The sequence below is a fragment of the Fusarium proliferatum genome (genome assembly GCF_900067095.1).
Source record: "Fusarium proliferatum ET1 genome assembly, contig: FPRO_scaffold001, whole genome shotgun sequence".
NCBI lineage: Eukaryota > Fungi > Ascomycota > Sordariomycetes > Hypocreales > Nectriaceae > Fusarium > Fusarium proliferatum.
Genome location: NW_022194790.1, coordinates 5,633,216 through 5,660,748, shown reverse-complemented (window position 1 = coordinate 5,660,748; position 27,533 = coordinate 5,633,216). Strand labels below are relative to the sequence as shown.

At 50.6% G+C, this 27,533-nt stretch overlaps 9 protein-coding genes across 9 annotated transcripts; 6 read left to right on the top strand and 3 right to left on the bottom strand.

The window, feature by feature from the left end:
• Positions 1 to 884: 884 nt before the first annotated feature.
• Positions 885 to 2,604, top strand: FPRO_00263 (uncharacterized protein; the record flags this gene model as incomplete). The annotated part of the gene is made up of 2 exons (XM_031225585.1): positions 885 to 1,206; positions 1,259 to 2,604. 2 exons carry the CDS (start codon positions 885 to 887, stop codon positions 2,602 to 2,604), a joined length of 1,668 nt encoding a protein of 555 aa, XP_031076207.1.
• An 838-nt stretch (positions 2,605 to 3,442) lies between these two features.
• FPRO_00264 (uncharacterized protein) lies at positions 3,443 to 4,520 on the top strand (the record flags this gene model as incomplete). Its single annotated transcript, XM_031225584.1, has 2 exons — positions 3,443 to 4,367; positions 4,414 to 4,520. The coding sequence occupies 2 exons, from the start codon at positions 3,443 to 3,445 to the stop codon at positions 4,518 to 4,520; spliced, it is 1,032 nt and encodes a 343-aa protein (XP_031076206.1).
• A 244-nt stretch (positions 4,521 to 4,764) lies between these two features.
• FPRO_00265 (uncharacterized protein) lies at positions 4,765 to 5,541 on the top strand (the record flags this gene model as incomplete). The annotated part of the gene is made up of 1 exon (XM_031225582.1): positions 4,765 to 5,541. One exon carries the CDS (start codon positions 4,765 to 4,767, stop codon positions 5,539 to 5,541), a length of 777 nt encoding a protein of 258 aa, XP_031076205.1.
• Positions 5,542 to 6,893: 1,352 nt separating this feature from the next.
• On the top strand, positions 6,894 to 10,877 carry FPRO_00266 (uncharacterized protein; the record flags this gene model as incomplete). Its single annotated transcript, XM_031225581.1, has 1 exon — positions 6,894 to 10,877. The coding sequence occupies one exon, from the start codon at positions 6,894 to 6,896 to the stop codon at positions 10,875 to 10,877; it is 3,984 nt and encodes a 1,327-aa protein (XP_031076204.1).
• A 370-nt stretch (positions 10,878 to 11,247) lies between these two features.
• FPRO_00267 (uncharacterized protein) lies at positions 11,248 to 11,682 on the bottom strand (the record flags this gene model as incomplete). The annotated part of the gene is made up of 1 exon (XM_031225580.1): positions 11,248 to 11,682. The coding sequence occupies one exon, from the start codon at positions 11,680 to 11,682 to the stop codon at positions 11,248 to 11,250; it is 435 nt and encodes a 144-aa protein (XP_031076203.1).
• A 2,231-nt stretch (positions 11,683 to 13,913) lies between these two features.
• Positions 13,914 to 18,736, top strand: FPRO_00268 (uncharacterized protein; the record flags this gene model as incomplete). The annotated part of the gene is made up of 2 exons (XM_031225579.1): positions 13,914 to 18,470; positions 18,521 to 18,736. 2 exons carry the CDS (start codon positions 13,914 to 13,916, stop codon positions 18,734 to 18,736), a joined length of 4,773 nt encoding a protein of 1,590 aa, XP_031076202.1.
• A 2,506-nt stretch (positions 18,737 to 21,242) lies between these two features.
• On the top strand, positions 21,243 to 22,367 carry FPRO_00269 (uncharacterized protein; the record flags this gene model as incomplete). The annotated part of the gene is made up of 3 exons (XM_031225578.1): positions 21,243 to 21,279; positions 21,327 to 21,576; positions 21,623 to 22,367. 3 exons carry the CDS (start codon positions 21,243 to 21,245, stop codon positions 22,365 to 22,367), a joined length of 1,032 nt encoding a protein of 343 aa, XP_031076201.1.
• Positions 22,368 to 22,713: 346 nt separating this feature from the next.
• On the bottom strand, positions 22,714 to 23,905 carry FPRO_00270 (related to NADPH quinone oxidoreductase homolog PIG3; the record flags this gene model as incomplete). The annotated part of the gene is made up of 2 exons (XM_031225577.1): positions 22,714 to 23,651; positions 23,701 to 23,905. The coding sequence occupies 2 exons, from the start codon at positions 23,903 to 23,905 to the stop codon at positions 22,714 to 22,716; spliced, it is 1,143 nt and encodes a 380-aa protein (XP_031076200.1).
• A 1,621-nt stretch (positions 23,906 to 25,526) lies between these two features.
• FPRO_00271 (uncharacterized protein) lies at positions 25,527 to 27,498 on the bottom strand (the record flags this gene model as incomplete). Its single annotated transcript, XM_031225576.1, has 3 exons — positions 25,527 to 25,588; positions 25,639 to 27,097; positions 27,145 to 27,498. The coding sequence occupies 3 exons, from the start codon at positions 27,496 to 27,498 to the stop codon at positions 25,527 to 25,529; spliced, it is 1,875 nt and encodes a 624-aa protein (XP_031076199.1).
• Positions 27,499 to 27,533: the final 35 nt, after the last annotated feature.

The following is a 27,533-nucleotide window of genomic DNA, read 5'->3' as shown; positions in this document are numbered from 1 at the left end:
AAATAGAGCATCGAGGGGGCTTCGCTGTTGAGCTACCTTGGCGTTGTTCCCAGCGAATCCGATGAGCTGCACCACAGCCTCAGCTGCGACTGGAGCGATGGTATTGGTGAAGATGACGAGCCACAATGCAATACCGCAAATATGGGTGCTCTCTTGCAGCTCTGTCACCGATCGATCGGCTTGAAGCTCTTGGTCTATGATGTTCTGTTCGGTTTCAGCTCGAGCAGCCCCCGCGAGAGAAAATGAGCCGCGTGTCGAGCCCATTATTGCTTATCCGTAGGATATTGCTCATCGCCGTGCAACTTCTCACCGTTTTCATTCCACCTGCTTTCACAGTCTCCACGCTGGGCCCACGATTATTATTACCTTAAGAGGAGCTATTTCTTGCAATCTCACGGGTGCTGCGCTTTTGGGTTGACCGCCCAACCAGAACGAACCGTGCAGTCGGTTTCAGTGGGCTTCTCGCTCAGCCCTACAGGTCGTCTGGCACAAGTGAAGCATTTACTGCTCACTCGTGGCGTAGCATCTTCAGACCCCGGTTATTGACAAGCCTCTAAGGCCTCCATTGCTGACTGTAGGAACATTCCTATTTTGTCTGACGCATTTCTCCTTTTCTCCTTCTCATCATTACTTTTGGCTGTCTTGTTGCGAAACGGCTGAATATTCGACACCATCCTCACGGCGATCTTGTCTCGAACCGATCTGTGACCGTTGTAAACCCGCGATTATCAATCAGATTATATCCGTTGATTTGCGACAACCACCAGCCTGAAGAGGCTGCATTTATCCGAGTTACATTTTGCTCATGATCGGCGCCCCTCACAGCTGAACGAAGCCACCCTCGATTCGCTGTCACATTTCCCCTCAGTTCCTGATCGCACAAGATGAGGAACTGGGGGTGTAGCTTTTGCCTCGCCTCGGTCGTTGGTGCATTTTGGGCTTTGGGTGTCGAGGCGGCCGACTACAGAAGACATGATGGCGTTCATCGTATTGAGAAGGAGGCGCAAATCACACAGTCAGCGGGCCTTGCTCAACGAGCCGAAGCGCAATGTGCGACGAGCATGAAGCTATGCCCTTCGAGTTTGGATGGAGGGTGTTGCCCAGAAAATTATGATTGCGCCAAAGAGAGCTGCCAAGCGACAACGAAGGGGCCCTCGACGTGTGGAACAAAAATAGGCTGGCATGTTTGCGCTCCGGTCTATGGAGGTTCGTATTCTGGGAATTTCAAGCGTTTGTGAACAAGGCTCACATATAGCAGGAGGCTGTTGTCCTGACGGTTACCTTTGCGAGACAGCCGACAATTGTGTACCACCCTCCGGATCAGCATATACATACGATTGTCCAGCTAGCCAGTATTTGTGTCCGTCATCACTGAGCTACGGTTGCTGTCCGAATGGAATGGCATGCGGCGTGAACCAGTGCTACTCATCTGATCCTGTAACTGTCACAAGTACTATGGTCATTACAACGACAATAGGGGGGGAGCGGACGACTTATAAAACGACAGCCGTGACCGTCGAAACACCAACAGCTCCTACGGCTCTCCCGACGGTAAATGCTGGCGAAGACAACGACCAGGCAGTTCTAAAATACTTCCCTTCGTCGATACCCAAGGTCAGCCCAACGACCTCATCTGACGATGATAACGGCGACAAAGGAGGCCTTTCGACTGGCGCATTGGCTGGTATTATTGCTGGCTCTGTGGCTTTCTTGATTATCGTGTTAGTGGCGGCATTTATTATTATCCGCCATCTGAACAAAGTAGTTGCCGCTGTCGCCACACCAAAAACATCAGACAAGTCCAACGGCTCAAATAGCCAATCTCGACAGACCCGAGAGTACAAGACAGCAGATTCGGCTGTTGATGAACTAAGCATCGATCCGTTAATACATCCGTCACTGATACCTCCCCGGCCACGAAACCCCGGCCCTGATTCTGCAGCAACTTCACCATTCGGCCTCGCTAGCGCAGATCACAGTTCTAATGAGCCTACGCCAGGAGGGAACGGCTACCACGCAGTACCAGGAAGCGGCAACACCAGCAGACATGCTAGTTTTGATGCAATGGGCAACAGGGACGATTACTTCAGCGGTGTAGCTGCTGGCGAACAACATCGAATGAGCCATATCTCTAGACTTACTGGATCGACGAGGAACCGTTCAAGTACAGATTCACACGGGACGTATACCCATGTTCGGCACTACAGTAATGCTTCAGAAGGATCTGATGGTTCCCCTGGAGTGATGGTAGGTGCTCATCCTACGGCAGAGCTAGAAGCAACACCGTACGTACCAGAACTGCCAAGCTCTCCATCATCGGTGGTATTCCCAAGAGATGAAAGGCGACGGTCATCAGGCAGTATTTCCAGTGTCCCGAGCCGACCTCCCGTAGCTCAGCGTCAGTCGGGTGGACCACGAATACGGAGTGATTCTCTGGGTCAGAGTAATCTCAGTATTGTGAACGAAGAGATGCATGGATTCTATGGGCCGAGTGAACACCTCGTTGGTCAAACGGACAGCCATCGGCCGGGGACTCGAGGCTCGGGTAATAGGCAACCAAATGCACCTATGGAACCTCCACGACCTGTTGCGGAGGAACCATGAGCTTAGTTGTTGCGTTTCTTTCCTTGATATACGGTTTTTAAACCAGGGTATGATTCGACTAGGCGGATGGGGTTGATTATTGGGAATTTGACATAGCGTAGCATGGCGTTCACTACTGGGTTATAACTCTTTGGGCTGGAGAGGTGACTTAACAGGTCTATCTAGAAAATACACGAGTATATGGAGAATCTGGGGTCATTTGTGTCTGTTAATTTGGTTGGTTCAATCGAGGGCTTTCCAGCTGACTTTGTGAATGATGGTGATATTAAATATTTTGCCTTCCTATACATCTTCTCAGTCTTGCATCCTGCGATGGGCTACCGAACTTTGCTTTTTCCTCTGTGATTTCAATCTGCACTTGATTTATGCTTAATTTATACACCCGAGCATCGGGTCACCAGAATGCAGTTGCAAGGATAGGGATGTATGTTGGTAAGTTGACAGCTGCTTGAGTGGCGGCTGGGATAGAAATTGCATGCAGAAAATTGTACATTTATTCCTCATTAAGTGGCTGACTTTGAAACTGTTCTTGTTTAAATGCAGACACATATGTTTGTTCGGGGCTAGAGTAGGACGTGTCAGCTCAGAAGCGTGAGTAGTACTCTCGAAAGAATGGACTCAATCTGTAAGGTTATCACTGAAATATAACATATATAATCTATATGAGACGCTGTTTTGTTCTTGGCTTGTGGTTGTTGATTGGCTCTCCCTCATAAAAGACCGGTGCGATGTTGGGCCGCTTACAGCTTTGATTCTTTTGTTCTGCTGCATTTCAGCCGCAAACCTGAACTTGACCTTTGTTTTATCGCGACATTGATGAATGAACCCAAGATTGATCATGATACCTGGCATCATCCACCATTTGTATACTTGGTTTCGACCCAGTCTGGTGGCGATCTTCTATCGCAATATACCATGGGCCTTGCGCTGGCGGTTGCTATTATTTCAACCAGCTGCTTTCCTAACATATTCCATCGCCACGATACCGTGTCTTTTTTATCGCTCTTACACCGTTGAATATCTACATATTGCACCAGGTCGTTCTGTCCGCGCATTGATCTTCAAGGCTGCTGGTGTTGGAAAGGGGAGAGCTCTCAGGCCACTTCATGTGAACTTTCACGCTGGCGCATTTATGGGGGGCTTGCCAGAGGGCCATGCATATTTCGATCAGCTGGTATCAGAACAGACAGGTGCCGTTGTTGTTGACGTTGACTATCGCGTGGCGCCGGAACATGCTTTCCCAGCAGCTGTCGACGATGCTGATGCAACGATCAAGTGGCTACAGGAGAACGCTGAAGAACGTTGGGGCGCAGATCCAACTTTGATGACCACGAGTGGTTTTTCTGCCGGAGGAAACTTGGCTTTCGCGGTCACTCAGCAGAAAAGCTGCCAGGCACCATCTCCTACATCTATCAAGGCCATCGCGACTTTCTACGCTGTTCTTGACTTCCGTCTGAGTCCCTGGGAGAAACCGCATCCAGACAACATGCCCAAGAATGACCCAGCAAAAGTCTTTTTGCCCCTTTTCGATGCATATGCAGCACCTGCAAGAGCAAAACACTCTAAAGACCCAAGGCTTAGTCCTGTCCTTTCACAAAAAGAATCGTTGCCAAAGAGGATTCTTCTTGTCGTCCCTGGTATCGATATCCTCGTTGCAGAACAGACTGAGTTCGCAGAGAGAATCAACAACGAGGACGGTAGTAGAGAAGTCCAGAGAGTTGAAATCTTGCATGAGAAAGATCTATTCCATGGATACTTGGAAGGTGAGTCACCAAACCATCTTGCGAATTCAAGCACTAAACTTTCCAGTCCCTGATATCGTGGTTAAGCGGGATATTAAGCATCGTGCCTACGACAAGGCTATTCAGGTTTTCAAGGAGACTCACAGGGAGTATGATTGGACCTGGAACGCCTGAACCTTATTAAATCAACAACTTTGGCATCTTTAGTATGGCCAGTGTGTTAAACTTCATTACACACTCAATCTTAACTCTCTCTTCACCAAATTACAAACCAAATTCTACTACATACTTTCTTTTTTAAGCTTTAAGTGCATATTTTAAACAGTTTTAATAAAAAGAACAACTAAGCTGTCCTTTTATTTTCTTAATTTTCATCTCTACTCGACTCCAACAGCCAGCCGCGTTCCCGTCTTTCACAATGGCTCAAATTCAGGATATGTCAAGCCGCTGGATATGCGAAGACGGGTCTCAGTTGTCAAAGACAAAGAACAACCCGGACTCATTTTTCCTCAACTTACCCGTCGAAATCTTGCTCATCATTCACTCATTCCTCCCGGCAAGCAGTCAGCTGTGTCTTCTAACAACCTGCCGCGGGATAAAAATATTACTAGAGTACAGAACAGTCTCATATTCTCGATTAACACTTGAGCAAAAGCAGGAGTACAAGACATTTGTGATACGGCAATTTCCTAATGCTTGGCTTGATGAAAAAACGCTACGTTTCCGAGAATTTCAAGAGGAAGACCTCTACCCACAACCGCAAGGTCCTCCAGTTAGATATCAACCAGGTTGGAAATTCAATGATATCATCAACTTCACGCGTGGAGCCTTATTGATAAGGCATAGGCATGTTCGGATGAGCCTCATATACCACCGATTGGAAAAGAAGACTCGCCAGCAAATGTCGTTTCTCAAGAGTCTCCTGGAGCCATACCACACTGATTTCTCACCATGCTTCAACATACACCCCTCGGAGAAGTCTGGAGTAGTAGGCCACTTTGAGTCTCATCCCAAGCTCGTATCTGGTCGATATCTTCTTCTCAACAAACAGACCTTCACCAACTCCCTGAGAGGCGGGACGATAGGACTCCACAAACTCGGGTACTTTGGAGCTTGCACACATCAGGCCATGTCAGAACTCAACTGGAGAGCCTTCGTCGTGCGCCGGGGCTGGGGTGAGGAATTTGGTGTCTGAATAAACCATTTCTTAAGAACGTGGCAGCCTAGTCGTCTCAACGAGGAGCTAATCATATGCGTCCATGAGGCATTCAAAAACCCTGGAAGTCGGGTAGATGGCATGTGCCCGTACTGCCTGACGGAGTTTTCGATCTGCACAACAAAGAAGAGGATGCCGATGTGTGTATGGAGGGACTTGGGGACCGAGGATTCGTGTTGGAGTCCGGTGTGGCAAACACATTTGGGGAATATTGATCCTCAGGGTTTGCCCAGGGGTGATAATTGCCTCGAGATTCGGTCTCGTTATAGGGATACGGGTATAGAGGGTCAACTTGGTATCACATTCGAAGGACCTTGACCCTAAGCGATGGAAAGTATTTAGGTCAATCTAGCCTAAACTCAGGGGACTCTTTGCTAAATTTATTTTGACACCCTAAATTTTGGTCCGGTGTTTTCTTGCTCCCTGAGGGTGGTCACTCAAGTTTATACATTTAAAGCAACACAAGAACATGCTGTGTATATTGTGGTGACCGAGGAATGCGGCAATCTATGTGAGTGAAACACACCTAGACCCGACGGGCCGTTCCTGGGGGTGGAGGTTGGCTACCCTAAACTTAGTGTTGGAGGTGACACTTGCTGAAAAAGGCTCGAGTCACGAGAGGGAGAGGGAGCAGAGTGCAATGCAGTAAAATGCAAGTATATCACCCAATCGTGGCCTGAGGTAATTAATGTTGCAGATAAACCCCCAACAGCAAGGGTTCGTTTGTTCGTTGCTGGGCATCGCAGTAGTCGATCAGAATGGATCCTAGTGTGATCCAATGGAATGACATCACCTCTGTTTGCCCACTAACTACCTAACAGGGAGAGCTAAGAGCTACCTATGGATTGCTTGCTCCCGCAAGGGATAAAATACCAGCGAGCTCGAACTACAATTCAACTATCAAAGACAAAAGGAAACCAGAGAAATTAAACACAATCATAATTTACATGTAGTCTCAATCATGAAAACCAGCCACTTTCCGTTTGCGAATCTGACCGTTGTCTCGACATCACGCTCAGGGATCAACGTCCACAGACGCTGTCGACCCAGCAACAAATGTAAACAATGACCGGGGCCAGTCCCAACGTCCTCGACCAACCATCCGCTGCCACACAAGCCCAGCGTCTTCTGGGTCTGGGCGATACAGTACAGCGCCTCCCAGACTAATATCTGCACGATTCCAGGAAGACCCCTTGAGCTCTCCTCTCTTCTTCCTCCTCTTCCTCGCTTCAATATCCCCTTTTCTTTTTTATCGTTCGTGTGTGTGTCACTGCGAAATACTCCAGGCACACATACGAAAAGGCACAAGCCGCTGACCGCTCTCCCCTCAGATGCCCCGACGTAACAGGCCTGAGGACCTCGATTTCGAGATTCACGTTGATCCATCTTGCTTGAGCGATCCTATGGACGATAACGATACAAGGGCCCCCGAGGAGCCAAAGGTGGAAGTGGAAACAGACCACGATCTAAAGAACGACTCAGCCCAAGAGCTTGATAACGACATTGATACGACAAACCACACCGACTCACCATCTGAAGCAAAGGCCGAGCCTACGGTCGAAGCTAAAGAAGAAGATCAATCTACTATAACACCACGAGAGACCAAGGAAGAGGCACAATCTGATCAAGAGGCATCAGATTCAGAGGCCGACTCAGAAGCCGAATCAGAGCCCGAAGCCGAACCAAAAGAGGAAGCTAAAGCCCAAGTCGACACTGAAGATAAGCCAGAAGAACCAATTGAGGAGCCAGCAACAGAGTCAGAAGAAGTCGAAGCTGTACCTACTACATCTGAAGCTGAGGCCGACACAACAGCTACAGAGCCCTCATTAGACGACACAAAAGATAACGACGAGGATCATACCCCTGTCGAAGACGCCATTACCACTGAGGACACGCCTGCGGACACTCCAACCGAGTACACCCCTTCCGCAGATATCCCCACAGACAACATTCCTGCCGAAGACTCCACCGCTCAGGACCCCAAAGAGGACGAACCTATCGAAGAGGACAAGGCCAAATCTGCTGAAGCTGACGTCAAAGCCTCTACTGGGGGTAACGAAGAGAGGCACTTTTCTGAGACCGAGTCAGACCGCTCAGGCTCTCGACGTGAGTCCTCTGGCTCTTCAGGATCTGAATACTCCAGCCGTCGACACTCTGGTCGCTCCGAAGCTATCAGCGGCGTTGCTCGTGACATTGCTTCACAAATTGACAACCACGAGAAGCGCGAGTCACTGAATAGCTACTCTGGAACAGACGATACTGGTTATATCTCTCATTCAGAGTCGGTCAGCACTCGCACTGGCCCAAAAATGTCGACCGCTGGTATGAGAGGCGGTGTAGATGAGGCTGCTGAGAACAGCTCCCACCATGAGCACGAAGACGACGTTTTCAGTGATCGAAGTCCTCGCAGCTCAATGGGATCTGTCTCGGAGACTGACAACAGAAAGGCTCAGGATGCTATGTCGCGGATGACCAGGTCGCCTCGTGTCTCAGGTGTATCTGGTATTTCCGGCTTCTCAGAGTATGACAGAGAAGAGGAAGACTTCATCCCTACCATCCGAGGCAACCCTCGTCCTGTCTTCCGATCACCTTCTTCTGTCAAGGCCATGCAGATGTCATCGCCTCCAGGCTCAACAATTGGCTCCCCTCGATCAAGCCGTCGAGCACCTCTTTCTGCATCTCGACTTGGCTCTCCTCGCTTTTCAGAGCAGTACTCTCCTAAGAAGACACCGCCTCGTTTTAAGCGATCTACACCGCCCCTTGTTCTTCTTCACGTTACATTGCTTCCGCTTCGGTGGCCGTGGGGTGACGTGCTCGAGAATGCAGATGCCGATGATCTGAGCAAGGAGTGCAAGGCTATTCGAGATGCTTGGCGACTATTGCAAGATCGCATGGCAGATACCACTGTCGAGCGCGGCATCCTCCTACCTCACCCCCAGAGCGACTATGAGGTTCTCGAGGAGAGGCTGCTTGAGGCTCTTGACCTCCCAATGAGGCGTCGTGCTCGTATCCTAGAGTGTGGTCACTATCTTGGTCCCTCCAACGAGATGACAATAGAGGACTCAGAGGAGGAAGAGAGTGAGGAGGATGAGTATCAACAGCAAGAGGAAGACGAGCGACGATCAAGTCGTCGCTCTCAGGCACCGCCTACACACTGGTGCAAGACATGCAAGTCGGACATTAATTATGAGTCACTCGGCCGTGCAAAGGTCTTCCGTGTCAAGGTGTATGCCAGCAACGGTCTGATTCGTGGCGGTGCCTGGGAAGCTTGCTGGAAGGAGATGGAGCGGGTTGATGTCGAGATAGAGCCTCTTGTTGACGCTGTATCGCAGCATGAGCTTGTGTCTCTGGAAGCTGACCAGGAGAGAGAGTTGGCGATGAGGGAAGCTGAAGAGGAGGAAAGATACATCAGATTGGATGAGGAGCATCGGGAGTTTGAGGAGAGGGAGCGAGGACGTCTGTCTAGAAGACGGGGCGAGTCTCGTAACCATGTGGAGGATATAAGCCAGATGAGTGAAGGCAAGTCACGTATGGAGAATCATGATGCTTCTCGTCATGAGACATCCCGTCATGAGGACTCTCGCTACGACAAGTCACTGCATGCGGAATCTGTTCATGATAAATCGGCCTACGATGAGTCACTTCACGAGCCCTCTCACCACGAACTCTCTCACCACGAGCCTTCTCATCATGACGAATCTCTCCATGATGTCTCGGAGGCTCGTGAAGCATCTATTCACGAAACTACAGAGGATCATGACCAAAGCCACATTGCGAACGACACCCAGCCTGCTGAGGAGCACTCGGCTGATGTTACCAAGGAGTCCATGAAGGAGCCCGCCGATGACGTCGAGGAGTCTTTTGCTGAGGACCAGGATGATGAAAAGAGCCGATCATTTGAGGAGCTCGAGAAGGATATCGACGACCATCTTCAGGAAGAGCGTGAAAGGAGTCTGGCAGAAGAAGCACGAAATATCGGACCTACACCCGAGCCTTCTCACCTTGGAGATACCAATATGGAGGCTGAGGAGTCATCTATCGCCCCCGAAGACCCCACCGACTCGAAGGATGATGATGCAGAGCGTCTGAGGAGAGAGGAGGAGAGGTATAGGGAGATCTATGGCGATACTCCTGCTTCCAAGGAACATCATCAGGAATCCCAGCGATCCTTCCACGAACAACAGCCATTGCACCATGAACAACATTATGCTGAGCGTAGTCGCTCTTCCGCCGGCAACCACGCGCCCGACTATGCGCATGCCGCTCCTCGAGTGCCTACCGCTGAGGAACGTCGCCAAGCAATGAAGAGCGCTACTCTGCCAGAGCTACTGGCCGAGTCAGCTCGTGTAGTCATGCAAGACAAGAAGAACATCTTGATCGGCTTGCTGAGTGTTCTCATTCTTCTCTTGGCTATCCGTGGAAACACTGCACCCCAACAGGATCCTAGGAATTTCCAGACTGTTGTTATGAATCGGGAAGTGCCCACCGTGACAGTGACACAGGCCATCAGTATCCAGGCGACTGAAGCCGCTCCTCAGATTGCTGCTTCTGCGGATCCTGTCGAGGACGAAGAGGAGGAGCGCAATGTTGAGGTTTATCATCCTGAGGAAAGCATTGTTGTCGAGGATACCCCTGCTCAGAACAATGCCGCCCAATATGAGCAGGTAAACAACAATCAGATTGCTATTGGCAACTCCTATCCTAGCCACGATGGCTCTTCGACTGGATTGGTCGACCCGTGTGCTTCTTGCTCAGCCCCTTCTCAAGGATATCACGGAGTTGAGGCACCGCGAGAACTGGAGGCTGGACCAGCCGCTGAGTCGCCTGAGACCGAGAAGCAACCTACCTGTGAGGAGCGCATCGTTCGTATCGTCGAGACAGTAACAGCTGTTGAGACTGCTACAGTCAAGATTACTGAGTATGCGACTGAGGTTCCATCTCAAGAGACGCAGGCTGCTGAGGCCGTTGAAGAAGAGAAGCTTGAGGAGAGTGCTGCCCCTGAGGCAGAGGATACATTCGTGGCCGCGGACGCCCCCGTCGATGGTGAGGCTCCTGTGGAGGAGACACTCCCCGCGGAGGAGACGGTCCTCCCATCTAACGAGGCCGAGTCTGTAAAGGAAGAGGAGGACCCTGCTCAGGAGACTGTGTCGCCTGACGAAGAGGCCCTTGATGAAGTCGGGCAAGAGGCTGATGATGCGGAACCCAGCATCGAGGCCGAGGCCACTTCCGAGTCCGCCGCCCCGGAGGCTTTGGGCTCTGACGAGGAAGCCCCCGAACAGGCTGCGGAGCACTCGGAGGAGGCTGATGAGCTTTAAGGATTTGCAAGCGCAGCCATGCTTTATATGCCTTGATGTAAGTTGCTACGAAGGATATACCTAGGACGCATTCGTTTTTTGATGAAAGAAAATGAGGGATACACATGTGGTTTTTGGTGCGATGATAGTTTGAATGATGCATGAAGGGTACATAATTAGGAACCTGTTACGGGGGCTATCTTAGTCAATATGATGAGAATAGACACGTTATGCTTGTGATGCCCATTGTCCAAACTCAATGTGATGTAGCGATGAATTATGTGATGCTTGCATAGGGTCTATCAAGAAGTTGGAATACTTGGCATGGCCTGGAATATACATCTCATTAGGCCACGTATAATCGACCCTTGGTCAGGTCTCGCAAGGCTATTCAAAGCCTGATATAGATATCCATACAATCAATCCTCCACTCCCTCTTCCCCAGTAAATTCCTAAGCCACTCGATCCCCAAGCCCGACCACTCGGCCCTCCTGGCAGCTAGATCATCACTGGCGGATTTTATGATCGCCGCGACCGTAGTGTTGGCCATATCGAGGACGGTCGAATTGAACGTGAGGTCCCCGGATGGCGAAGTAAACGCTACATCCGGTGTTATCGGACGCGGGAGGAACCAATTACTGCCAAGGTCGAAGAAGCATCGGTCGGACCAGTTGCACGAAGTCAGGAAGAGAATAAGGAGGAGGATGGAGCAGTACACGCATGGCCGATTGAGGAAGTAGGTGCAGATAAAGAAGAGAAATATGAAAGCAGGCGAGGCGTTGGTCGGGATGAATAGGAGAGGAAGCCAACTGCATTGAGGCAACATGGTTAGTTTTTGGTGATCTGAAAGACAAGAGTGGTTGTGAAGGGGGCATACTACCTGCGAAGACAAAACATGCTGGGCGATAATTATACGATGAATAGAGGTATCATGTGGCGTCGATTGCCTAGGAGACGGGGATGTTTAGTCGTGGTGTATTGCGCGAGGGCGCATGTGGAGGGTTTGCTGTTGAAGGCTGAGGCTGGACTGGAGACTCGGGAGGAGGATTTGGTGGCGGTTTAAAGGTGTTACGTCGTTCTGGAGGGTGATGAATGGGGGTGATGCTGTATTGGGTTTAGTGTCTTGTTGAGGCTCTGGGTTAGGTATTGATATCATGGGATTGGCTGGACTAGAGTGAAAGACCCAGAAAGATATTTGAAGTTGTACTGGTGTTTTGGTCTTTATGTTGTTTTTGGGTATAAAGAGTGTAGATGATGGGAGTTGTACTTGTTTTCTTCCTTCCCGTCCTAGATGGAGTGTTTTGTGGCTGGGCGGTTATTCACTTGGCTTCCGAGGGTGTATAAGAGCACTCAATACTGAAGATAGGTAACATCTACGACTGACATGCACTATAGCATTTGTTTGAGTTTTAAAACTACCTAGACAGATGATAAATAATGAAATGCAAGTTATATGGTATTAATCAGATCTGCGCCTGCTGTTTACTGTAGTCGTCGCGATCCAGATATGCAGCTCGTTGGAAGTCTCGATTAAGTTCCGAGGTACAAAACCTAAGCGCCTAGTGGGAATAACCACAATTTGTCCCTGGATGACCATCATCAAACTGGGGGATCATTTACGCTTCTGGAACTGCTAGATTCATGATTATGTAATTAAAAGTTGAGGCATCGAGGATCTCAAGGATGTCGTCTCGGAAAAGAAAAGAAAGGAAAGCCTGGTCTCAGAATTTCTTCAACAATGTTGGGACTCAGACAGCAGCTGCTGCATATGCAAAAGCCAGGATCTCAAGTTCTTTCAGGCTCGAACCGAATCTCGGGCTGCTTTACTTTAGCTACTTGTTTTATGAGTCACCAATAATGTACATGTCTCTGAGATCTGGATTCATTGCCTTGGCCAATAGAACTTGAAGAGGCGGTGACTTTGACAGCTGGCAGTCTGGGCGCTACCTTAACATGCCGAACTGGTTCACTCATATCCATGTCTGTCTGTCCTGTATGTATCACAGCTGAGAGAGCTTTACATTGCATCAGCCACATTTGAGATTCGATGCTATTGATGAAAGAATGTTTGATACTCGGTGAAAAGAACAGACTTTGTAATATATGCCTTTTCCATGTAATGCCGGTAGATGATATTCAACGGCATCATCCGATATCATCCTCTCAGTTTGAGGTACCAGCAAATACAACACACAAACATCAACCAACCAGCCCCAGTCAACCACGTCACTCCTTCACTCCCTCCAGGTACTTTAGCTCTGTGCGTTACCTTGCAATGGGGGAATAGTGAGGTGGAAACATCCCTCCCGTCCGTCACCTCAACATTAAGTACCTTGCCTTGCTTTGCCTTGCATTGGATTGCACTGCTTGTAGCATTGGGCAACGTGGGCTTGGGCTCCAGCAGCAGCCATCAGCTGGTTACCAATTTACATCGTCAATCGATCGAACTCATTGCGCAAAGCTGTTTCCTGAGGCCGCCCCAAACACTAGCAGAGGTGCACAGATAATTGCTTGGGATCACCTTGGTTGCTTTCCCTCACAAACCTCACCTCTCCTAGGCTTTTAGCTCATCAGCTTAAAGTGAGGTACCGTACCACTGCGGCACTGCCGTTACCGCTACTGCTACCGCCCACCGCTACCAGCCACTGATTTGGTGCTCTGCTTTGCCTTACTTCACCGTCATCATCACCGGTTTCGCGACTTTTGTTTTTTCCTCCCCCCACGTCAACCACCTTTTTTTATCTTCATCCTCAACTTCATCTCATCATTGAAAAAGATTGAAAGATAGAATCGCATCTACTCATTTCCATTTTATCATCTTGATCTCTTTTCTTTCTTTTTCTCTCCCTCGTCGTCCCCTTTCATTCTTCCTCTTGGCGTCCTCTCGGAATCTGTTCGGCCCGTTTGCTTTTGCTTTCGTCCCGGTCTCCGCTTCCATTCGGGTTCGCTTTCTTGTCGTCTCTGAATCATCCACCTTCAGAAAAAAACCACCAACAATAATAACGCGGTAGCTCTTCTCGAGTCCGCAACCGCACCCGCTACCCTAGGCTTGTCGCCATGGACAATCTCGACATGCCGCCGGCCCCTACGCCGCCTGTCAACAACATGAGCATGCCTTCCAATAACTCGGATCGCACCGCTAATCTGCTGAACTTGCTCAAGTTCAGCGGTTCAGGTGGCTCGCAGCTGCAGAGCCAAGCTGCTCACAATCGGGCCCAGGCTCACATCCAGCAGCAGACCCAGCAGACCCAAGAGCAGCCGCAGGAACCTGGTTCTCCTCAGCAGATGCACCAGCAGTTGTCGGACCATCAGCTCCATCAATTCAACCAATTCCAGCAGCATGCTCAGCAAGGTCGAGGCATCATCCAGAGCCCTCTCCCTGCTCAGATTCACCAGCCTGCGCCTTCTTCTGCTGACCCGACTGGTCTCTTGGCTGCCCTTATGCGCGGCGCCCACGAGCCGGAAGAGCCCAAGCAGGCCCAGCAGCCGCACCCTCAGCAAGCCTTTGGCAACGGTTCTCCCCCGGCCGATACGCGCTCGTATCTGCTCAATTTGTTGAACCGCCCCAAGCCTAGCCAGGGCGAACAGCAGCAATCGGCTCTGACTGAGACCACGCGTTCCAACAACCTTACGCCTCAGTCTCCCGACCTGGCTCCTGCCGAACCTGCTCGCTACTCTGGCAGTTATCAGCAGCAGTACCCCCAGCAGCATGGCAACCAGTACTCGAATCAGCAGCACCGCCCGGTCGATTCCTACGCAGGATCGCACGCATCCGATTCCTTCCATCATGTTTCACAGGATCAGACTGACACCTCGGCTCTTTTCCAGCAGCTCTTGGGGAACCTTGCTCAGTCGTCTCCTCATAGCCAGAGCCAGAGTCAGAGCCATATGGCTCAGTCGCCACCAGCTCTTCCTTTCCAGATTCTTAAGAAGGACTCGCCAGCTGCTTCCCAGCATTCTCACCACTCCCACCACTCCCACCGCCATGACCACTCGGTCGGCGCTGGCAGTGACCGAGCTGCTCTCCCCACCTCTCCTCACCAGACTCGTCGCAAGGCAACCCGAACCGCGTCTCTGCAGTCACACCCTTCGGTGAAGCAGGGTACTCCTCCGACCTCCGAATTCGACAACTACAATTCGACCGCCAAGGAGACCGTCGCAGAGGCCATCGAGGACATTGCCGAGCAGGCTGATCATGAAGCCCGGGAAGCACTTGAGCGCGCGGAGCACGAACGGGCCCAGGCTGAAATCGCCGAGGACCTTGACGATATGCTCAACGCCAAGTCCGAGAAGGAATTCGAGGACAGTGCTCACATTGCCGCCCAGGCTATCCAAGCTGAGCTTGACCGCAGCGACAATGAGGGACTTCTCGAGGACACCCTCCCACACGATGTCGCTGAGACTGTTCGCGAGATTGTTGACGAGGCCGCTCAGGGTGTTGCTGACAGCTGGGAGAGCGCCGACCAGGACGAGATCGTCGTTATTGAAGAGAAGGAGACCCCGCCTGTCAAGGTGTTTAACTTCCCCATGAAGCCGTGGATCTCTATTACTCTTCAGGAAGAGGGCACCGAGCCACGACCCTTGTTCCGCGACGAGACTATCATGGATATTGCTCGACTCAAGAAGGAGTTTGATCAGATTGATCGAAACCTTTACACCGCCACTGAGAACTACATGGCCTACGGCATGTCCAAACAAGGTGGTCTGCGTGTTATTCGACAGGAGGATGGCAAGGATGCCAAGATTTTCACCGACACCAAGGACCGTATCTTCAACGTCGCCATGTCTGTTACACCTACTGACCACGACGGCGCTCACCGTGAGGCCATCATCGGTACTGGCATCAGCGGCACCGTCTACTGGGTTCAGATTCGTGATGGTGACAAGGATCACATCGAAGATGCTCATATGGAGGGGTATGGCTTTGCTCTGCCTCCCATGAGCTCCCAGGAGGGTGATGCCCCTGGTGGTGTTCTCAAGACCCGTGCCCGCACCTCGACAATTCACCCAGAGTACTTTGCCGTCGGTCGCGGCAAGTCCATCAACCTCATCTGGCCTTCATACATCCTTCAGAACAACCTGTTCAAGCCTGGCCACGACCGCGTTGTCGACACCGAAACTCTTGCCAAGCAGTGCTCCCTGAAGATCAACACTGGCAAGGCTGGCAAGGACTTCACCTTTAGTCAGGACGACTCGGTCATCGTCTCTCTTGACAAGTCTGGTCGGGTCAAGTTCTGGGATGTTCGAGACCTGACCGCTGTCAAGGAGGGCTCCGACCCGCGTGCTCCCATGCCCGCTGAGACCAATCTCGAGGTCAAGGAGCCCCTGATGACACTTGCCACCACACCTGAAGGTGAGAAGGCTTGGCCCACTTCGGTTCTTCTTCTCGACAAGCAGCGACCCTACCAGAAGCGATGTGCCCTGCGATACATGATTGTTGGAATGAAGCAGAACCACACTCTGCAGCTTTGGGATCTTGCTCTCGGCAAGCCCGTGCAGGAGTTCAACCTACCCCACAGCAAGGAGTCGGATGCTGTTTGTAGTGTCATGTACCACTCAGCCACTGGCATGATTGTCATTGGCCACCCCACGCGCAACTCCATCTACTTTGCGCACTTGTCCGCACCCAAGTATAACCTCAAGAGTGTATCTCAGGCCGAATATATTCAGCGATTGATTGCTCAGGACTCTTCCATCCCCCAGCCGGATAGTACCGCTGTCATTAGTGGTGTTCGTGAGTACTCGTTCGCTAACCGGGGAATTCTGCGAAGTCTTGACATTCTTGGCACTCCTGCCATGGTTCAAGATGCCGACGAACCCACTCTGTTTGAGCTGTACGCCATGCACTCCAAGGGTGTTGCTTGCCTCCTTGTCAAGCAGACTGAGCTCGGATGGTCCAAGGACAACAAGGTCCTCGACGGTGTTGATGCCGTCGCCCAGGGCGTCGTCACCGTTTCGAAGCTCAAGGCTCCTCAGCCCGCCGAGGCACCTACCCCAGCCAGCAATGGAGACGCCGTTGTCCGTGTCGTTAACCGCGGTGCGAACAAGGAGAACATCCAGCCCACCCCAGGAGCCCAAGCCGAGTCTAGCCAGCGTGGACTCGAATCGACTACTCCAGCCAAGGCCAAGAGTGAGCCGAAGGAGGCTGAAACGCCTGTCCAATCCGCCAAGGAGTCTCAGTCGGAGAAGCCTGAGCGAAAGTCAAGAAAGAAGAAGAACGCTGCCAACCAGGGTGACACAGCTACTAACGGCGCTGCACCTCGCGCTGGCAATAAGGATGCCAAGACCGCGAACAACGCCTCCACACCTGCTGTCTCTAGTGAGGCTTTGGATGCCGCCATTTCTGGACTCGAGTCTCGTCTCACCGTGAGTGTCGGCGAGACCCTCAAGTCATCGTTCAAGAACCTTCACGGTAAGATTGACGATGACATCCGCGTCCGTGACGAGAACTTCAATCAGCACCAGCTTAAACTCCTTGATATGGTTTCGGAGGTGCTGAACGAAAACACTCAGAAGGTCCTGGAGGCTCTGATCCACCACCAGTTCACTGAGCTCGTCATTCCTGCCATTGGCGACAAGGCTGGCGCCGCAGTTACCGATCTTCTAGACAACAAGCTGCAGCCTCATCTTACTTCTACCGTACAGAAGGAGATCCAGAGCTCTCTTCCTCATGCTCTCAACCGATCCCTGCGCTCCGGCGATTTCATTAAGGCCATCTCCGACCGCGTTGGAAACTCGGTTGCTACGAGCGTGCAGCAGGAAGTCCTTGCGACACTGACCCAGCGACTCACCCCGACGTTCACTAACATTGCAACTCAGGCGTCGCAGCGTGTCGCAGGCGAGCTTCACCAGCAGTATCATGACCAGTTTGAGTATATGAAGGCCCAGCATGCTTCCGACACCGCCAAGATCGACCAACTCCTTTCTCATGTAACTCGTCTTTCGGAAATGGTTACAACCATGTCTGCCTCTCAGGCGGCGCTCCAGGCCGACTTCCTCAAGTTCAAGCAGCAGCCTGTCCATGAACTTTCCGGGATCCCCCAGAATGTAGGGCACGGTCAGAGCATGCCCCATCACGGCTACGCCAGCTCAAACCATCATCACCCTCAGGCCAGCCACGCTGGTAGCTACCACCCCAGTCAAGCTCCTAGCCAGGCCGCCAGCCAGGCACAGCAGTATATGGGCAGCCCTCAGTACCTCCGTGGTTCTCAGCAAGTGAACAGCCCTCAAGCGTCGCAACAGGCTTCTGATTACGTCGCTCCCGCCTCCAGTGTCAGCGCTCTTGCTGGTGCCTACGCCAGCCAGCGTAACCAGACAGAGCCCGAGGCTGATCACGACTTGATGCAGCGCATCAGAATTGTTGAGCAGGCTATTCAAGAGGGCCGTTACCAGGACGCCATGATCCAGTGGATCCAGAGTGGACGTGAGGAAGAGATCTTCCGTCGTTGCCTCAGTCGCTTCCCCCCTACCAAGTTCGAGAATCTTCCACCCTTGATGTTGCTTGTTGTTATTGCCACAATCTCCAAGGATCTGAAGCCCAACGCTCGTCTCAAGGAGGAAGTCGAATGGATCGAAATGGCTCTCCGAGCCTTTGCCGAGAACCTTCCTGCCTTTGTAAGTTCACACTATATCATGGATAATGAGCATCAACTAATGTGTCATAGGAATGGGAACAACAGGGTGCTCGCGATGTGATCAAGAGTACGACTCAGACCATGCAGCTCCTTATCGGACGCATCCAGCCTCTCATTGGTGGCATCCAGGATGGCTTCCCCACGGATCCTTTCCTGGCCAACCTCGAGAGAGCGAAGCTTGAATGGATCATTCGAACATCCGAGCACGTGCTTGACACGTTCGGTGCCCCTCGACGCTACGAGTAATTGAGGGCTGTTTGTGTACAGCATAGAATTGTAGAGGAATGTGGTAGCCGATCACTGCTCGGCAAGCAACCTTTCGACTTGTCTAACGGAGTGGCCTGCGGAAACGCAGACCTTTGACGTGGGCTAGAAGTTGCAACAGCAACGGTGTACATGACGCGGGGAAGGGAGCATTTCGGAAGCATTCACGATTTGTGAACACGACACAAAAGACATAAGACACATGTGCATTATCAGGAAGTTACAGATGTTTACGGCCTCGGGTCATGGTAATGTTTTTTGCCAGCCTGGATTTGGGATCATGCTGCGGGCGTGCGAAACCTTTTAACGTGGATTGGAGGGTAATCGGTTACTATTGGTGCTTTGACTCGTTTATTTCTCTTTTTCTCTTTTACTTTAGTTCATTTCAAATCATTTCACTTCTTATTTGGGATGGAAATGCTATGATACCCCGGAGAAAGGGGGGAGGGACAGGATGGTGCGATGGCGGAGGAATGACGAAATGGGGGAGCGGAGAGAGAAGACCATGTCTTGTTCTTCTTCCTCTTTGGTCTAGTTTTGGTAATTTAATGTTTGAGTTGATACGGATACTGTCATGGTTTATGTCTAACTGAGTGAGATTTGACTTGATAGGCTGTTTCACTGAATCTCATCATGTATCGAGGCGGTTTCGGCGAGAGCATATCAAGGGCAAAGCAGATATATGAACAAAGGCACTTGTCAATATAATCTCTGTGACGTAGCAACATGGACAATTATGATCACCACATCAATAATAATCGATGAACGAGAGCAAAGAATGAGGAACGACTAGCGAGACGTATATGGACGGATGAAGGAGATGATCCTTGTGGCCGCCGGAACGTACGGATATTAATAGTGATGACAGGCTGCATGTTCTCGCCTCTCGCCTCTCGGTAGACAACTTGGCGCCGATAATTAAGCCTTTAAGGTCGGACAAGCTTTTTTTAACGTGTATCAGATCAGCCCTAGAAAAAGGGGTAGACTCTGTGTGGGATCTGTCGTTCGATGTGATGCTACAATGCATCTGATCCTGACTCTTGTACCATGGTCTAAATAACACGAAGCTACACAGAATCCATGCTCGCCTAAAATTCAAATAGCTTCCTTTAAATAGTGGTGAGCCTTATGTCTATATGTTGGAGAATAGCATGTTGGTGATGAGATCATAGTCCTCGTAGTCGTGCCATATCAGATCATACCAAGCTCCCAGTCTCCATATACCGAGGTTTCCCAAACCACAAACACTCCATTTCTTTGACTCCGATCAGAGGAAGTGAAGCTCCGATCCCAAAACCTCCGCTCATTCCGGATTTCCGACACGGAAAGCGTAGAGAATCTCGGGGTGGTAATCTAGACCGAACCGCCGGGGTTTTTATCTCAAACGGAGAAGATTCGACAACGACCTAAATTGGGAATCATGATGGTATCTTCTTGACGTCAAAGAAACAAGCTTTTTTTTCTGCAACGTCTTCTCCACGAGAATTGTAATTTCACTGCCTTGTTTAAGCCAATGACTTATCGCCATGCTGGGTTCAGTGTAACCCATCTCTGTGTTGATCGCGTGCATATTCACACTCGGCAACACGTCACGCTGGGAGATATGTGCCGCTGTAGTCACTCGACGGCCAAGACTGGTGTTTGGATACATTAAGCTTTGGGAGGGTTTAATTAATATACTGGGAATAAGATACAGTTGTGTTGGTTAAGCTTATTGCACTCGCGCTGTACCCGCATGGGGATGGCTGAGGTGAGCTTATGATGTCTCAGCCACTGCAACGCGTTGTGTCTGTGAGATTATCGCAGGGCTTGGAGTATTGATATTGAAGTTCTGGTCGAGTCAGATGTTATAAAGTCCGACGGCATCCTCGGTGGCTTTGGACTTGGAGGACTAGATAGTATCCACAGATTTGGGAGACAGGGGGTGTTCTTGATCGGACGTTTATTTTAACTGTGAGAGCAGGGATATTCTGCTGCATGTGAAGTCCTGAGACGGCCATAGAATAATAGAACAGTACAACATTAGATAGACATGTCCCCCAAATGGTCAAGCGCCGGGTGTGATTAGAGTAGCATCGGTATTTCTGTTCCTATTCTCCGATGGCAGTGACATACAATGCAATGCAATCATTCAATATTTGGCTGTGTCTTGTGTCTTGTGCTTTATTCCCTGTTTGGTACCACCCCCAATAAGTTTCCTTGTTCGTGCAACTTACCTAGTTACCTTGTCTTTGCTATGCTTGGCCTGCAGATTTGTTTCTTTTATTATCTGCCTACCTACTTATATCTAGGACACTACTTTATCTTGTTTCTGTCACTTTGTCCTTAAATCCTTCAGCCCTTCTTCCTTCCCTTATCTGGATAGATCTTGATGGGCAGTCTATATCACCCTCTTTTATAGACACGGTATTTATTCATCCTCATCATATATAATTGTGTTTACTATCTTCTATTTCTTTGTATTCTTTTCCTTTTGCTCATTTCAATCATGGTTGTAGCTTCAAAGAATGTGGTCGAACCAGTGTGTAAGTCACCATCACGCTCTAAGCTACATCTCACTGACAACTCCAAGTCATCGTCCTCGCCTTCACTATAGGATGCCTCATCAATAGACGGCGAGACACTCAAATCACGTACAACGAATCTCTAGACGATGTTGAAGACCAACGATACGTTGACTCGCCTCCTCTGAAGCCCACTCTCCTCCAACACATCGAGCGCCCAGTTCGCAGAGCTCCAAACTTCTTCTTTGTTCTGCTATCTCGCTTCTTCAATGCGTTTCCGTTCTTGATAGAGATTTGGTACTGGAACTTGACATACTGGTACGTCTCTCATCACGCTGATTCATGCACGTACTGATGGTTGTAGGATCTATCAAGGCCTTCGAGCAGTATCAGCCCGAGCAATCGCAGGCAACGAACCAATCTTCACCCGCGCTCGAGACCACGCCATTCAAATCCTCACTCTAGAATCCTTCTTCGGCCTCGATATCGAACAATACTTCCAGTCATACATAATGAACCAACAGCCCTGGCTCATGCCCATCCTCGCAAAGATATACTACTCCCACATCAGCATCGGCATCCTCTTCCTCATCTACATCTACACTTATCTCCCACCCCCGACCTTTCAACGCATTCGTCGTACAATCGCCGTCGACAACGCTATTGCTTTCGTCATCGTGACGCTCTGGCGATGCTCGCCTCCGCGATTGCTACCGCAGCAATATGGCTTCGTTGATGTTCTGCATAGTAAAGCTGGGGGCGCTAATGTCTGGAACAATAATCGGTTCCAATTAACCATCGCTGCGATGCCGAGTTTGCACTTTGGAACATCGCTCTTCTTTGCAGTTTGCATGTGTCGATTCTCTCCGCATCGTTTCATGCGCATCCTCGCTCCTCTATGGCCGACCGCTATGCTCATTACTATTGTCGCTACTGCGAACCACTTCCTCACGGATGCGTTGATCGGGGCTCTGGTTCCGTTGTTAGGATGGCGCATCAACCGTGTTGTTCTTGTTCTGAAGCCGATTCAGGATTATATCTTTGCGCCGTTGATCAACAGGCTGGACCTGGTCGACTCTGATGTGCGAGTTGTTCCAAAGACTTTGTAATTACGATATAGAAAAAAGGCATTTCTGTGGACATGAAAGTCACGAGAACTAAATGCTGACTGTGTACATTACGAGGAGGGTTCTCACTTCTTGGTTCGAGTTTCTACACACCAAGCAATTCAATGCAATGATAATTATAATGAGCCCTCGACACAGCTCTCAAACCACAATTTTTGCTTTTATATGTGCCGCCGTGTAAAACTGTACTCCTAAGGTATCTTGGTGTTACACCAGACGATAACCGTAGCCAAAAACGAATGAACACAATACCAACATAACGTAGCACAAATGACACGCACTTATATCAGGTATCCATCTATCTCATGATCCGTGTAGACTTTCTACTCTATTCCTTCTTCGAAACCCTCACCACTACCTTCCCAAAATGCTGCCCGCTGCTCAAAAACTCCAACGCCTTATTCGCCTCCTCAAACCCAAACACCTTGTTCACAACAGGGTGAATAGAATGCTTCTCATAAAACGCCACCATCTCCTCAAACCGATCTTTCGGCCCGTTCAGGATCCCCTTGAGCGTCACATTCCTCCTCAGAGCCAGCACATTCACGCCCACTTTGCCCCCGGTGTCCTGCTCCTCTTCTTTGCCGGAGAGATAGCCCACGCAGTTGATCAGCCCGCCAAAGGCTACAGAGTCGAATGACTTGCGGAGTGTTCGCGCACCGCCTGTCTCGAAGATGATGTCCGCGCCGTGGTTCTCTGTCGCCTTCATGACGGGCTCTTGCCACTCCCAGTGCGTGCGATAATTAATGCCCGTGTCAGCGCCGAAATCCTTCTTTGCGCGCTCGAGCTTATCGTCGGATGAAGAAGTGATGATGACGTTTAGACCAGCTGCTTTGGCGATTTGCAGCCCCGCAATCGCTACACCACCCGTGCCCTGCAGAAGAACAGTTTCCTTCTTCTTACCACCATCAGCAGGCTGGCCGAGTGGTCGCATGCCGTTGATGCACATCCAGGCGGTCACAGCTGCGATGGGGAGACACGCTGCTTCCTCGTCGGAGAGATAATCGGGCACGGGGACAAGAGCGTCGGCTGAGAAGCAGCGATATTCTGTTAGGACGCCGGGAAGAGGGAGACCGAGACCGGAGGCCATGTCTTTCTCGGTGACTTGGCCTGTGAGATGGGTCTGATTAAAGATAGACATGACGCGAGCGCCGACTTTGAGTTTTGGCGATGAGCTCTGGATGACGGTGCCGCACATGTCGGAGCAGGGCACGAGAGCGTCTGTGTCTTGGATGGAGGCATGGTGGTTATAATCACCATTGATGACTTCCAACAGTCAGTATCACCCCCTTTTTCCACGTCAGGGACAACTTACCTTCAGTATCTCGATAATTCAACCCAACGGCAAGAACCTTGACCAAAACCTCACCCTCCTTCGGCCTGGGAACTTCACCCTCCCCAAATGCAAGCTTATCAAGGCCATCCTGACCCGTGGTCCACTGTCTGTTCTTCTCAGGCGCCGGCATATTTTCGTCCTTTGATTTTCCAAACGGTAGGTATGAAGAGATGAAGCTCGCCATGATGAGAGAGAAAGAGAGAAAGAGAGGATATATAAATACGATGAACAGACGACGTCAACTATCAGTCAGTCAATGCTTCTCTTACAAAGTGGAGATGACGTCGCTTTTGGTGGATGAGGTTTCAAAGTGGTCGCCCTATCAGAGGAAAGGACTAGATCGTTTCAGGTATCAACGCCCGTGATGTAGTTAATGTCTTAATAATCAAGTCTCGTTGATGCTCAGCGAAACGTTATGAGTTGCATCATACGAGTTGAATCTTTTTTCGATATAGGTTGAGTCAGAGTTGAAGATGAGCAGATACTCGAGTTTGACGGTACAAAGATGTGGGTCTTGATGATGCGTTGTTGATCAGTAACTCTCGACATGCGCGGTTAAGACATTGATTGGGTGGTATACATACATACAATACAATACAGACACGCAGCAAATCATCTATTCAAACAACACCCAGAGCACAACACTTCACTTCACTACTTGATTAGTACACTTTGTTCGCAAGGCATATCTCATCTCTCTTTGGCTCTCCCTGCTCGTTCTCTTATTCGTGTTTACAACTTCCTCCAAAACATCTCCAGTCAACGATAGCCAAATAGCCCACACGCGTCCCATGCCAACACACCATCTCTAACTCTCCTCGAGTCACCGCGACCAGGCAGATCAAGAATTAATCAGGTGAGATCAGAATAATACCACTCCCGTCCAATCCGTACATAAATAAAAATAGATAAAAATAAAGGATAAACAGAAACTGTAACTGTAACAGAACCATGAACCAAGACAATTCAACTGTAATGCAGATAACCAGATAGTGTAACTTTTTTCTTTTCCTTCCAACGGGGCCGGGCCTTCGACTCAAAAATCACCCATGTTCGCACTCGTCCATCGGCCCCTTTCAGTGCCCCTTTGTCCAAAAGCCGGACTCGGGCGTCTCCAAATGTGTCGTCTTCATCGTCGCGGTCATGCCAGGAACAGCGCCTAGACAGAAATTATTTGATTTGGTGGGTATAGTAGTAGGTTGTAAGTCGCCGAGGCAACCCCTCCCATTTGCTGACGCTGAACAGCCTGATGAGGAGAAGCCGGTATAGCTGTCTAGACGTAACGTCGTAAAAGCGTCATAATCGTCAAGTGGTGGTGGTGATAGTGGTCGTAGGTCTTGTCGGGGGTACGTACATCCGGAGGGTACTCCAGGTTATGCGTGCATGCGTGCTGCCAAGTGCTTCTGTCTGTAGTCTGTGACCTTGTACATCTTTGGTTGCCCAGTTGTGTCGAAAACATTTGTGTATCCAGATATCCTATCCCATGCTCTCTCTCATCGGTAACTGTCATCATGTCGGCCACACGCACACTTCCTTAGGCCACTGTCGTCCCCCACAATCTTCAAAAGTCATAAAACCGTTCCCACGTAAACTATATGCAATGGGGTTCAACAAGACAAGTGAAATTCCTGCCATCACTTCCCCAGGTATGTCGGTATTACAAGTCATAAAAGCAAATGCGATGCAAAATTTCAATGCGTCGTGGTCATTGTCGTCAATCCGTAATGATACGCGCAGTTGTAGTCGGCGCCTGACATACAGGTCGTCGAAGCCTAACCCATCAAGGGGTGGCCAAAGAATCACACTCAGTGATATCGCGAAGCGTTGGTTGAGCTTGAACCGACGCGTGCTCCGTTGTCGGACGAATCTATCGTGAATTAGCCAGTGTTCAATCGTTCCATGTCTCGGTTGACATACCACCACTACCGCGCGTGGCGTGGCCGTTAGCACGTCGCCCAGCAAATCCGGCATTGGTCTCCCACTCAGGTCCGCGAGGCTGTCGCTCAGGTGCTCCCTTAGAGCTGTTACCGGGGCGCTGGCTGCCAATAGCGCCAGGAGTGCTTCGCGCCTGGTTCTGCATGGAGGCAGAGTCATAGCCCAAGTTCAGGCTGTTGAGGCTGCTCAGAAGAGCAGAGTCATTCTTGGGTCCAGGTGTCCCAGAGTTGCCAGGGTGGCCAGAAGGTGACATGGCACCTCCCATGTATTCACCGAAGCGAGCAGCAGTCGAGCTACCACCCATGTTGTTCATTCCCGAAGGAGCGAGGTAGCTGGAGGAAGCCTGCGAAGGGCTCGGGGTGAAGGATCGCAGATCAGCAAAGCTCTTGGCGGCTCGAAGGTTGTTGGGAATGCCGTTGCCTTCAGGGCTTCCGGGAAGCTCGATAGTGGGACCCTGTCGACCCATCATGTGGGAGTAATTGCTGCTGGCAGCTCGTGTCTCACGGTCAGCGGCAAAGTCAAATGTAGCAGCACGGCTGAGGCCACGCTTATGCATGTCCAGGTTGGTGCCTGGCTGACTGTGGATGTGGGCGGTGGGTGACGGCTGTTGTCGCTTCAGCACCGTAAGCTGGCGCGATTCGCCATCGCCCACAGACTGGTGCTCAAGGCCCATATTGTGTGCGAGAATGTGGATGGATCGTCGATGCTCAGGAGCGATACCAGCAGGGAAGACCAGAACCTCTCGCGAGTCGTCACGACGGAACATAACCAATTCGGTGTAGAACTCGAGAGTCTGGGGGTCGTTCAAATCAACATCGCCTGGCATGGTCAGTGCGGGAGATTGAACACGAGATGCCTCGAGCATGCCGAGGTGCGATGGGCCCCTGGCTTGAGACTGTGAAAGACTACCAAGTGACTGGATAGAGCTTTGCTGGTGAAGCATGGGGGCACGGTGCTGCTCCTCAAGCTGGCCTCGTCGTTCTCGCTTCTCACGTTCAATCCTCTCCCTCTCAGCCTCAGGGAGCATCTTCTTGTACTCAACGCGTAATTTACGGCCATGGACATCCATGCCGTTCATCGCCTCAATCACCATGCGTGTATCCTCAGCAGACTGGAAATTCGCGAAAGCCAGACCTCTGAAGACGCCATTATCGAAGTGGTAATTGAAAGCATATGGCTGAGGGAGGTGCATCTCAAGCATGATAGAAGCCAGAGTCTCTTTTCGAACGGCGAAAGGGATGTTCTTAATAACAATAGCTGTAGGGATAAGCTGGTCGGCGTCTGAGGTGTTTGATCGAAGATCAGTGGGGGAGCCGTGAGATCCGGGGTGCTCAACACGGAGACCACCATTTGACATGGGGTTGTTGTTCATGCCTCCTTGGTAGGGCTGAAGACCTCCATGGTTACCATGAATACCAAGCGCGCTGTGATCGGTCCAGTTCTGTTTCTAATCAGACATAGTCATATAAACTTTCCCTATTTACATACCTGGGGAAGAGCGGCTCGTCGGTTCACATTTCGTTGCCGTCCAGGGCCATTCAAGGCACCGTTCACCGTAGCGACTCCGGTTGTGTTGTAGTTCCAAGCTTGACCATTATCCAGCATGTAGCCCTGCATACCAGCCATGTTCTCCATACCACGCTGATTGTACCCACTTCCGATCCTGTCGGCAGGGTAAAGAGCAGATGAGCCTAGAGGAGCGTCAAAAGGGCGTTGGGACTGGCGAGGTAGTGAGAGGCCAGCGAAACCACCGGCTGTAGCATAGTTCTGTCTCGAGTTCGGGGAACGATTGGTTGATGTACCATAGTCAAGGTAACCCATATCGTGCGGTTGCTGCGACATTGTGATGATGGGATCCAGCTTGGCAAATAGCTGCT